The sequence below is a fragment of the Glycine max genome, chromosome 9, assembly GCF_000004515.6.
Source record: "Glycine max cultivar Williams 82 chromosome 9, Glycine_max_v4.0, whole genome shotgun sequence".
In the NCBI taxonomy this organism is placed as follows: Eukaryota; Viridiplantae; Streptophyta; class Magnoliopsida; order Fabales; family Fabaceae; genus Glycine; species Glycine max.
The window spans coordinates 29,323,823-29,335,550 of NC_038245.2; the positions used below are offsets into that span (position 1 = coordinate 29,323,823).

The window sequence follows — 11,728 nt, forward strand, 5'->3', positions numbered from 1 at the left end:
AAGAAGGATATACAAGTTTGTGGGGGGGGGGGGGGGTCTCTCTGCATTTTGTGACAATTTTTAATCTTAGAAATCACTCACTCTCATAGCCATCAATGAAAGAATAACATGTAAGTTCGGATTTCCGAACCTACGTCTGAGTCAAAAAGTAACAAATTTTAATTTTTCGAGGATAAAAAAATGACTCAATTTTACAAGGACAAATTTCAAACATTTCAATATTTATAGGAACGAAAAATATTTTTAGCTTATAGTTTAAGTTTTAAAAAATGCCACGTAGGCTCGGATTCATCCAAGCTTGACTCTAGGCCAAAAAACAATACATTTTAATTTTACAAGGACAAAAAATATACTAAAAATTTTATAAGAATGAATTTTAAATTTTTTCAATATTTATAAAGATGAAACATATTTTAGCTTAAAATAAATTAAGAGAAACACCATCAATCCAAACAAGCCTTATTTGTCAAAGAAGTTCACAAAAACAATAATGACATACAAAGTGGGACATAACAATGACCACATAATCATCAACTAGTTAAATTAAACTCCTATATATGATCTTCATTATTTGTACCAGACCCTGTCACGGATGGAGCAACATTTTCTTCATCCAACTTTGACTCAGTCTTGGCCTCTAATCTCTGCTTCTTCTGTATCTTTGCCATGTCATAAGATGCATGCAATCCCACAAACAGGTAATACACCAACAAAATCGCAGTCCACACTCCAAATCTTCTAAACGAAGCCTTATCCAACGACCCAAGAAGGAAAATATTGATGCCAATAGAAGCTGATGGCAAAAATGGCACTAGTGGCACACCCCAAATCTTCGGCTTCTTTGTTAGTGGAACCAATAGCCAAATCCCCACTGTTCCCACAAACCAAAGAGGCACCATTATGGTGTAACCAACCCATTTTGTGGTATTGGCCCAATAAACCGCCGAGGCAACAGAAGAGCCCACTATGAGAATAATACACACAATGAATTTCACAACATTCAACTGTGTAGCCACCCCTCTAGCACAATAGCGGCGAACCAACAAGGCTAAGGCCACAAGGGAGAACAAGAACAAAGTGGAGATTGAAAGTAGGTTAGCTAGAATATCAAGGCTTGTGAAAAATGCAACAATAGCAGTGGCACTAAGCATAACAACCGTGGCATAGATGGGTGTCCCAGTTCTCTCATTTACCTGTTAGAAACAACAATTAGAAAATCAAAGATTAACTGAGTTACTATGGATTATTGTACTTAGAAAAAAAAAAAGTCTATATATAAAATAATTTTACATTATCATTCAATTATAAATTATTAAACATGTAAGTTTGTTAGTATTTATAATAATTATCTTTAAAATATATCATAATTAACATAATAATGATAGTTTTTGATTAATTGATGATTTAAAAAAATTTAAATTCACAATAGATTGTCATTAAACTATTATTCTTATGTTACTAAGGTATTTGAAAAACCATTATTGATATTATACTTATTTAGGGTCTTAATTGAAAAGTCATATAATGATTATAGGTGACTATACTATAAATAGAGTACTGACTCATGAAGTTTGTATGTAAAAAAAATAAAAATAGAATCTCTTTTGTTTAATCTATTAAACTATTATTCTTATGTTACTAAGGTATTTGAAAAACCAGTATTTGATATTATAATTATTTAGTGTCTTAATTGAAAAGTGATGTAATGATTATAGGTGACTATACTATAAATAGAGTATTGACTCATGAAGTTTGTATGTAAAAAAAATATAGAATCTCTTCTGTTTACTATAGTCTCCTATCTATATTTTTCTAACGTTACCTAATTAGAAAGCTATGGAGGCGATAATATAGTACTAGGTTTTTTTTTTACATATATTAGTTATCTTGAAAATCTTAAAAGTTACATAAACGATAATTTTTTTATTAATTGATACAGTGTAAAAGATTTTAAACTAATAATATAATCATTAAACTATTATTGTTATGTAACTTTGAAGGATTATTGACATTATACTTGTTTTTTAATGTGTTAATTGTCATGCGATGATTATAAGTTATTACTCTACAATAAATAGTGTACCAACCATATAACTTGTATATATGCCAAAAGTAATAAAATCTCTTCAATTTTCGTCCCATGCAAAAAAAATATTTTTACTTTAATGTGTTTGTTTTTTTCTTAAAGTATTTTAAATAACGCTTTAAAATACTAAAAAAAAATTGTTGTGAACATAAAAAATATTATTTAAAATACTTTAAAGGAAAAAAAATAAATTATATGAATAAAAAATGTATTTAAATCTATAGAATATTATTGTCATTACCTTAGCAAGCCATGGAGGCAACAAGTGGGTTCTAGCAATGTGTGTGAGGTACCTGGCTTGTCCCACAGCCCCAACAAGGAGCACACTAGTCATCCCCTTCAATGCCCCAAATGCAACAATGTACTTAGCCCAACTCATCCCAACAGCTTCAAACGCCACAGAGAAAGCAGCATTCTCATCAACATCCGAAAACTTCTGCATCAAACAAAGCGTCACGGACAACATGCAGTACAAGAACGTCGTGCACGCCATCGAGCCGATGAGACCGATAGGAATGTCTCTTCCGGGGTTCTTTGTCTCCTCAGCCATGGTTGAAACTGCGTCAAACCCAACATAGGCAAAGAACAACACTGCCGAAGCTTGAAATATCCCGCGAGGGCCAAAGGGGAGAAAATCGGAGTAGTTTTTGGCTTCGGCTTTGGTGAGGCCAGCAACTATGATGAAGATGAGGACAATGACATGGACTATGGAGGCGATATAGTTGAAGCGGGAGGAGCCTTTCGTGCTGAAGACGGCGAAGAAGCCGATGACGACGAGCACGACGACGGCGATAGGGTCGAGCTGGCTGTAGTCTGCTGCGAGGCCGTGGACTTGGATGAGGAACTTGTCGGAGGGTTGGTTGCAGAGAGTGGCGAAGTAGGATGTCCATGAGCGTGCCACTGCTGCACCACCAATCACGTATTCGAGAAGAATGTTGCCTGAAGCTATGAATGCTACGAAATCACCAAGCTCCACTCTCAAGTAAGCAAATGAACCACCTAATTAAGCAAGCACATTTCAACATTCAATTTGCCAAAAAAAAAAAAAAAATAGAATTATCCATAAAACTCCAAGACAAATTGGAGACATATATAATAACTAACAATTGTTCAATCAACCAAAACGTGTTTAATCAATTGAATTATTTTTTTTTGTACAAATCTATTTCTAATACACTCTTTTTATCAATTAATTAAAATTTATTAACTCATTAAATAAGAATGAAATCTATAAAATTTTGTAAAATTTAGATTTAAATACATTTATTAATCTATAATTTAACTTTTTTTCTATTTTCATCATTAAAATTTTTTTTAGTCTTTACCAAATATATTTATTTTGTTTTTCATTCTTAAAATGCTTTAGTTAGCATTTTGAATCGTAAGGATGAAAAATAAAAAATAAAAAATTTGTAAGAATTAAAGGAATATTTTTTTACAAGAGATGAAAATAAAAATCACTATATTACTGGGAAAAAATGTATTTAAGTGTAAAATTTAAGTTGCTGAGTTTGTTAGTGACATTTCTATATCCACTTGCAGTTTGTTTTACCATACGTAAGGAAAATTAATTTGTGCACATTTTAATTAAAAGCACAAATATTCATGTGTTGTGTTCTCGAAATGTAATTATCCAACTTTCCTCGCATAAGATATATTGTGGGTATTCTAATAACAAATCTCTTTCTTTAAATTTTTAATGTTACTACATTAAAATATATATTTAAACTCGAGGACTATACTTTAAAACATTCAAGTATACATATATATGGTTTAATAAAAGCATAAGAGAGCTTGAGAGGGAAGTTATCAGAATTACGAGAAGAGATGCATCTCACACCTACTTGTTGAGGCCAAAGAATCATATGTTCAAAGAAGAGAAGTAGACTACCATAGAAGTAAAACATTGTATTAATTGAATTTGATAAAAGATAAAATTAAATTTGATAAAAGATAAAATTAGCATATACAATGTTTTTCTAACAAGCTAATATTAGTCTTAACTAGCTAATACATTGTTTTTCTAACAAGTGACAAGTGCAATGAAAGACATAAAATATAAAAAAGTAAGAAGGATAAAGATGCATGAATATCTCTTGCTATTTAATACTTTTGAGAGAGAAAAGAGTAGTTATTATAAATGATATGAATTGATAAGAAAAAAAAAAGTTTACGAATAATGATATGCCAAAAAATCTACTACACTTCGTTAGGTTTGGGAAGGCCAGAAAAGGGAAAACGTTACCAGCGACGGGAATCTCCACGGCAAATTCAGTGTAGCAAAAGACAGAGAGCATGGCAGAGATTCCAGAGATAACGTAGGACAGAACCACACCGGGCCCCACGTGATTCTTGACCTCGAATCCCGTTAATACAAAGATCCCCGAACCTATGACGCTGCCCATTCCGAACCATATGAGGTCCCACCACGTGAGCGTTTTCTTCATCTCGTGCTCGCTCCGCTTCTTCACTTCCTTCAACTCCACCTCGTCCATGGACCGACCCGTCACCCGATCCACCAGCCGACACGGTGTCTCCAACAGTGCTTTGCCATAATTCCATGCACTCTGAAATGACTCCAACTTTATCACGCCTTCCGCGTCATTCCCCTCCATTCTAAAAACCTAAATACGATCCAAAATGACACATAAAATTAGTGTAACATAATTAATTAATCTTGGAATTATTAAGTTCACTGTTGATATGATCAAATTAAAATAATCCGGCCTCCTCATCTTGTAAGTCATTTTTATAACATTGAATTAGGTCTCTTAAGATTAATTTTTTCCGTTAAAAAGGTAGGTTTAGGGTTTGTTGGTAGTTGATGATACCCTCACTCCTCACTCTGATCTTTGATTTAGAAATATTCTTACCTGCAAAGTACTAGGCTAATATACTAAAGATATAAGATATTTTTTGTGGCAAAACTAAAAAAAAAAAAAGAGAGAGAGAGAGAGATTAAAGATATAAGATAATGGTAGTACCCTAAAAGAACAAAAGATATATCAAGACATGAAACCTAAGATATATCTTCTTCTAAAGATATAACATATTAAGCATGCATATTATTAGTTCATGCATCTCATGAGAACTTGCAGTCACCTAATATACATGCTCTTAAATTTAACAATATTATTAGCTCATGCATGATGCATCACACGCGAACTTGCTCAAGCTTACCATGTTAATATTCTCTCTCTCTTTCTCTCTCTGTTTCAGAATAAACTTTTACTTGTTCTGTTTTTCCTATCTTAATACTCAACAGTGCCTAGTAGAGAACATTATAATTTTATATTTATAATTACGATCATGACAAATAATACTATTAGAGTGGATTTGGATAGAAAATCTTAATTAAGGAAAGTAATTTATTAGAAAATTTAAATTTTTTTAATCTAAAATTCATTATTTGGATGTTTTTATGAAAAATTTAAATTTTTATATTTTAAAAACAGAATTTTAAACAACTAAAAACGTAAAATTGTAATTTCCTTCTAAAAGGAGAGAAATTAAAATTTTCTTCTTGATAGAAGAACCTTTCAAAAAGTTTGCATATTTTTTTTATAACATTCATCCTCTCTTCCATCAAAAAGTTCATGAAATTCCGTTCTCAAACTTGTGACTCTTCCCTCCCTCACACTGATGATCCTCTTCTTTTTCAAGAAACATCGTTTGAGCTCGCGAAACATCGATCGGGTATGAGCGTAGAGGGACACGTAGAACTGTACCGACTAGTCAAGGGAACAACCGTCATTGCCCATCACGCAGCAGAGGTGCTCACTAGCGTGAAAAGCTAGGTCATGTCTTGTGTTGTTGACTGAATGTTGTGGTCGGGTGTGATGGTATACGCCGTCATGTCTCGGTTCCCTTGTGATTCCCCTAATGTCGGATCAGTATTATTCTCTTTGGAAGCACACCAACCATATATTCTCCTCTCTTTGCATTCATTTTCTTTCACCCTCACAATTTTAATTTTTTTTATTGAAATACAAAATTTTGAAAATCAAAGAATTTCAATTGAAGTATTTGAAATTCTTACAATTTAAAATTTCTCAGAATTTTAAATTTTATCATCTAAACACACTCTTAATGAAAAATCTTAAAGGATTCGTTATTTGTTTGCTTCCAGGGTTGTCAAGCCGAAAGAAAAATGATTTTGTTTTCCTTGAAAGTGAATCGAGACACATGAAACCTAGCCACCATCCCATGAATCTAAGTTCAATCTCCAAAACGCAATTCAGGTGAATTCTTCAGCATGTTCAGTTCTTATAATCTACCAGTTAGTTACATCTTCCCGAAGAACAGCAAAATATAAAATAGCATATATATAGATTCAAATAAAAACAAAAAGCTTACCTCTTATTTTTCTGACTTTGGACCCAAAGATGAAAACCCCGGATGGATGCTTCTTCAATGTCAAGTTTATTCTCAATTCTGAAAGAAAGAAAGAATGTAGAAACCAAATCAAAACCTTTCTATCACAAATTTAGTATAAATATTATAATACATAAGGAAAAACATATTAATATTAATTAGTAATAAAAGAGGAACATAACTTGTATCTCTGGCCAGCAATAAGACACCAACATTCAAAAAGGACCGTAACAAACTCTTTCGATGGAAACAATTTTGGCTATATTAGTATATTCAAAAAAGACTTTAAAATATAAAATGATAAGCGTCGTTTAAAAGAAAAAGGCGGAAATATCGATGGAATCTTTTTATGCACAACCAACTAATTAACATGGAGACAAAGTATGTGTCTTAATTGATAGTGTTGTGTTCATACCAAGATCCAGTTGTAACAAAAAGAAAAACACTAGAGGTAGAGGAAGAGTCAGCACAAATAATTTACTTAAAGTCATAGGAAAGGGACTTGAAGAAAGTGAAAATAATTAAGAGGGTATATATGAGACTTAAAAAACACGTATATATTATATTTGTTTATAATGAATAAGTAATAGGTCATTTTCTTGTTGAGTTGAGATTTCAGGGCTGCCTCCCTTATATTTGGACATATTCCTAGCTGTATCTATCCTTAGGATTATTTATATGTACAATATTGAGTTCATAGACCTATCAGTTCATCTGTCCATCCAAATGACTGTTTGAAAAAATCCTCATTCTATAATTCTATTGAGTAGATTTTGAATTATTTGGTTTTCTTATTTATTTTAATTTAGTCTTTGTAGCGTTTTTCAGTGTGGATTAGAAAGAAACGTACTGGCAATGCAAGCATTGAATTGACCGTATATTTGGTATCTACACTTATGTAGTCTAATCCAGACAAGATTGACTTAGCAATGGAAGGTTTCGCGGAGTTCAAATCATTAAAAATGATTTATCAAGGAGGAGAATTTATATTCAATTTTTATTATGCGTAAAATTTTCTTAAAATTGCGAATGAGATTAATTATATTATTATATGAAATAACATTATTTTTATTATTTAAAGTAAAATCTTTAAATTATTAAATATATTTATATCTATTATGAAAATTATTATTTAATCATGTTATTTGATTAATTGATGGATCCGCAGTTTAGTTTGTTTTTGGGATGGTTGGTTAATTAGTTGGGCCGCATATACGTAACTAATGTCTATTAAGCGGTCCTACTCCTATGTGATGTTATTATAAAAAGCTTAAATAAGTTTTAGATTGGTATACTCAAAATTAAGAAGGTTGCAATAGTATGGTACATTGAGACACAACAAATGGATGTAGAAAACTTGTAATGAATTAGAATTCTCAATAAGAGTTATCTCAAAAAAAAAAAAAAAAGATAACAAAAGAGACTAAGTAAGAGTCTCAATAAAGAATTAGCTAGAATCAGTGGAAACCTGGTTTTCTCATATGTTGCATTAATGAATTACAACTAATGTTTTTTTTTACGTGACAACTAATGTTATTGTAAAACAGTAGTGAATGCATGATTTTTATTAATTTTATATTAACATTAAATTAAATTTATACATTATATTTAAGACTTAAATATTTATTTGTTTATATAAATATATTTTTTCTTTTAGTCTGTGTCTTTCTTTTCATTTTTCATCCTTATTTTTTTATTTTAGTCTTTCTGTTATAATGATGTGTGATACTATTCACTTTTGGCTAAAATAATATAAATTACATGATAGTATGATACTAGGACATATGATAACATTATATTTTGATAATGTAACACATGATTACATCATTTGATATCGTGACATCAACAAAATGATGTTTTCATAATGGAAGTCAAGAACAAGTAGAATTCTATGGCGAAAAAAACTTCTGCACCGTGGGAAACAAACATCCCTCGTATGATATATGTCTTTTATAATTTATGGATAAAAAATATGGGACTACTCTGATCATATTACAATGGTTTTGATTAAAAAGTTATACACACAATACTCGATGATTTTTTTTTTTTAAAAAAAAAACTTTCCGCACCCTAAAATCTGTCACCATGTATACACAAAAACGTTTGAACCCCGCCCCCCACCCCAAAAAAAAAACTTACAGGAAGAAAATAATAATAAAAAAGCTAAATTACATAAATAAAAAAACGTTTAAATCTTTTGTATTAATTTTTTGACGTACTTTTAAGTTTTAAATCCAAACCCAACCCCAACCCCCTTCCCCCACCAGACACTCACATACAAAACAAATTTTGATATACTAATTGAATATTTTAGGAGGAAAAAATTATAATTATTATTTTTTATTTTTTCCATATAGTTTTCTAACTAAATCTTAACTATAAATAAATTTTACCTTAAAGTTTTGAATAATTTTTTTTTTGGCAAAAAGCATAATTTTGTCCTCTAATTAAAGTTATCTAGTTTTAAATTTCATTAATTGATTAATTCTTATTTCAAATTGCATAAAAAAAATCATTTTTTCTTTCAAATTACTTATTTAATACAATAATTTTCTATAAGTTTATTTTTTTAATAGTTTTGAGTTAATGGTCATTTTACCACTATATAGGATATTCGGCTTGGAAATTTAGACACCAAATACCAAAATACGTGCACTACCACAAAACAACCACAAAACAACCATTTCACGATGCTCCACCAATGTCGGTTTGGATTAAACCGTTGTAAATGAAGATGCGATAGTAATTTTGTAAATAAGTGACATGTGACGACATCGAGTATGACAAAATCATCGTAGAATAGCAAACTACAAAGTCAATTATTTAAAAAACGGTCATGGATGATTAATACAACATTATTTAATGAAAAGCTGTCATGAAATGCTTTCTCATTTTTGACCTAGCTAGGGTGCACTCATCTTCCCTCTCACTCACACCCTCATTACTTTCAACCTAGTGCTCTCCCTCTTTGTCACTCTTGAGCTCGCTGTCAACTTCGACGTTGATGGTGAGTGAGGGCGTTGACTCTGTCACGCGCCGCCTTGGCCAACCATATTTGGGTTTTGGGATTTTGACAAGGTCATCTCTGTCGTGCATCGCCACTGCCACGCCCAAGGAGAGGACATTGGATTTGATAGAAGAAAATGGTGAATGTGGTGAGGGAACTGGAGTAAGGGTTTGACACTAGGGTTGGGAGGTTGAGGCAAATGGTGGATGCCATGGCCGTCAAGATGCATGTTGGTTTGGCTTATGATGGTGGCTCCAAGCTCAAAATGCTTCTCACATTTGTCGATAATCCCCCTAATGAGTAAATGAAATCATCTCTTTCTTCTTCCAATTGCTTTGCCCCCTTAACTTTGTCATTGCATAAAGTTCAACTCTTTTACTTTTCTACCAAAGAGCATTTATTTTTTTTTTCATTCCTTCTCTGTGGAAGTGAATGTTTGATTGATTCTCTAGTTCAAGTGTCATTTTGCTTCCCTTATCAACATGATATAGCAAAAGCCTTGTTCAAAATGCTGAGTTGTATTTATTAAATAGATTTGCTTCTATAACAGTGTTTATGTGTTTAATTGAATATAGAACTAATATATTTATACTTTTTCTTTTATGAGGATAGAGAGAGAGAAACATATTATGCACTTCATCTTGGGGGTACAAATTTTAGGGTTTTGCCGATTCAATTAAATGGTCAACCATCTTCAGACTTTGAACATGAAGTAGGACGACAACCTATTCCCTAACATGTAATGACTAGCACAAGTGAGGTGACTTGATCAAGACTCTAAAATTTGAGTTCTCTGGTATTTATTAAAAAAAAGGAAGGTACACTTGAAGATAGAATTGTGCGGCATTGTTTCTCCAATAAATGAACATATATAGTCGTTGAACAAAGAAACACTTTCATTCGTTCTGTCGTTCGTTCGGCGTAGGAACAAATGAACGGTGGTCTTCAGAATTTTCTGTCGTGTTCTCAAGTCTTGACGGCGTCATGGCTTCAAGAGCGGAACTACCCATCAATGGTTTTTGTTTTATTCTTTTCTTGCTGCCAAGATGTTTGAATAATGTTTCTCTCGGTTTGGATAAAGTTTGGATTTTTTTTTGCGTTTTCTATCTCACCTTTTATTTAATTTTAATTTTATTTTGTGTGTGTGGTTTAATAGGTGAGAATATGCAGAAGAAGAATATGGGTAGTGAAGGAAGAAACATAAGGACACTTAATGATATTGGGAATTAATGTGTCTAAGGCTTTTCACAAGGTGTTCTTCTTCTTTTTTTTTTTTTAAATATTTATCTTTCTAGTCTTCGTGTGTGTGTGTGTGTGTGCGCGCGCGCGCACAATCTGCATAAGAGAAGAACAAGGTTTCATTTATCTTTCCCTTTATATTTATTTTTTACTTGATAGTTACCTATATGATTTTCCAACAAACAAGTGAAGAAGTTTCTTTTCTTTTTGTAATGGATGTCTCTAAATCTGTGTGAGTGGATGTTATGCAGAAGTCAAGCATTCAAGTGGAGAATGGCATGGTGGTACAAATGTTGGGAATTTTGTTGCTGCAATAAAGGTGGAAGAACCGCAAAATGTTAAAGAAGAACCTAAAGCAATAGTTATTAGCTTTGATGATGAACTTGAAGCTCTTAAGGGATAAAAGGTAAGGGAAAAGTCTTCTGGGAAAAATGAAAAGGCATTTAGTTCAATCCTCTCTGCTCAAAGCAAGGTTGTTCCTTTGTTCATTTATCTCAATTTTTTAATTACTGTGATTATTATTTGAAATTTTAAGTGAACCATATGTATTCATGGCATCAAGTTTTGATAGTTAGGAAAATGATCATTTCTTTAACACTAATGAAGAAGTTCAGGAATCTGCACATGTATCTATTTATGCATTTATCACCACCTTTGTTCGATTTTTCATTCAATTAGCTTGTGTGTTTATGTAATTTGTAATTTTTTTGCTTCTGAAGTAGGAATTACTTAATTTGTGCCCTTTTCTACTCTATTGAATTTTGAATAAAAAGAATTTAGAAGCTTAGAAGTTGTAAGTTTATTTTCATTTATTAGGATGTCAAAGAGTAAAAAAAAGTGTTTTTGTTCTAAGATGCAATATACCTTTGTTTGTAGGTCATGCCATTGTGAAAAATCCTACAATTCCTAGAATGTTTCCAAATATGTTTCCACTGGTTACAAGTCGGGTATATTTTTGTTTCTTTTTGCCAACTCTTGTTATGTAATGCGATGTTTTTTCATTTATTTCACATTGTATTGTT

General features: G+C 31.7%; 1 protein-coding gene across 2 annotated transcripts; it reads right to left on the reverse strand.

Annotated features, from left to right (window-relative positions):
- Positions 1 to 445: 445 nt before the first annotated feature.
- On the reverse strand, positions 446 to 6,710 carry LOC100785183 (cationic amino acid transporter 1). 2 transcript variants are annotated; one of them, XM_006587184.3, is made up of 5 exons: positions 6,642 to 6,710; positions 6,443 to 6,520; positions 4,332 to 4,710; positions 2,328 to 3,085; positions 446 to 1,193 (listed from the first exon to the last, which is right to left on the reverse strand). In XM_006587184.3, the coding sequence occupies exons 3-5, from the start codon at positions 4,699 to 4,701 to the stop codon at positions 552 to 554; spliced, it is 1,770 nt and encodes a 589-aa protein (XP_006587247.1). In that variant the 5' UTR covers positions 4,702 to 4,710; positions 6,443 to 6,520; positions 6,642 to 6,710; the 3' UTR covers positions 446 to 551. The 2 variants fall into 2 exon arrangements, with proteins under 2 accessions (XP_006587247.1, XP_003533107.2); XM_003533059.4 differs by lacking the exons at positions 6,443 to 6,520; positions 6,642 to 6,710 and adding an exon at positions 5,267 to 5,347.
- Between the last annotated feature and the right edge of the window lie 5,018 nt (positions 6,711 to 11,728).

Excerpts from the sequence above, each read along its gene's own strand:
- LOC100785183 (XM_003533059.4), bottom strand. Across the intron at positions 3,086-4,331 it reads CGTGGAGATTCCCGTCGCTG|GTGGTTCATTTGCTTACTTG; the intron begins GTAACGTTTTCC and ends TTGCTTAATTAG. Across the intron at positions 1,194-2,327 it reads TGCCTCCATGGCTTGCTAAG|GTAAATGAGAGAACTGGGAC; the intron begins GTAATGACAATA and ends TGTTTCTAACAG.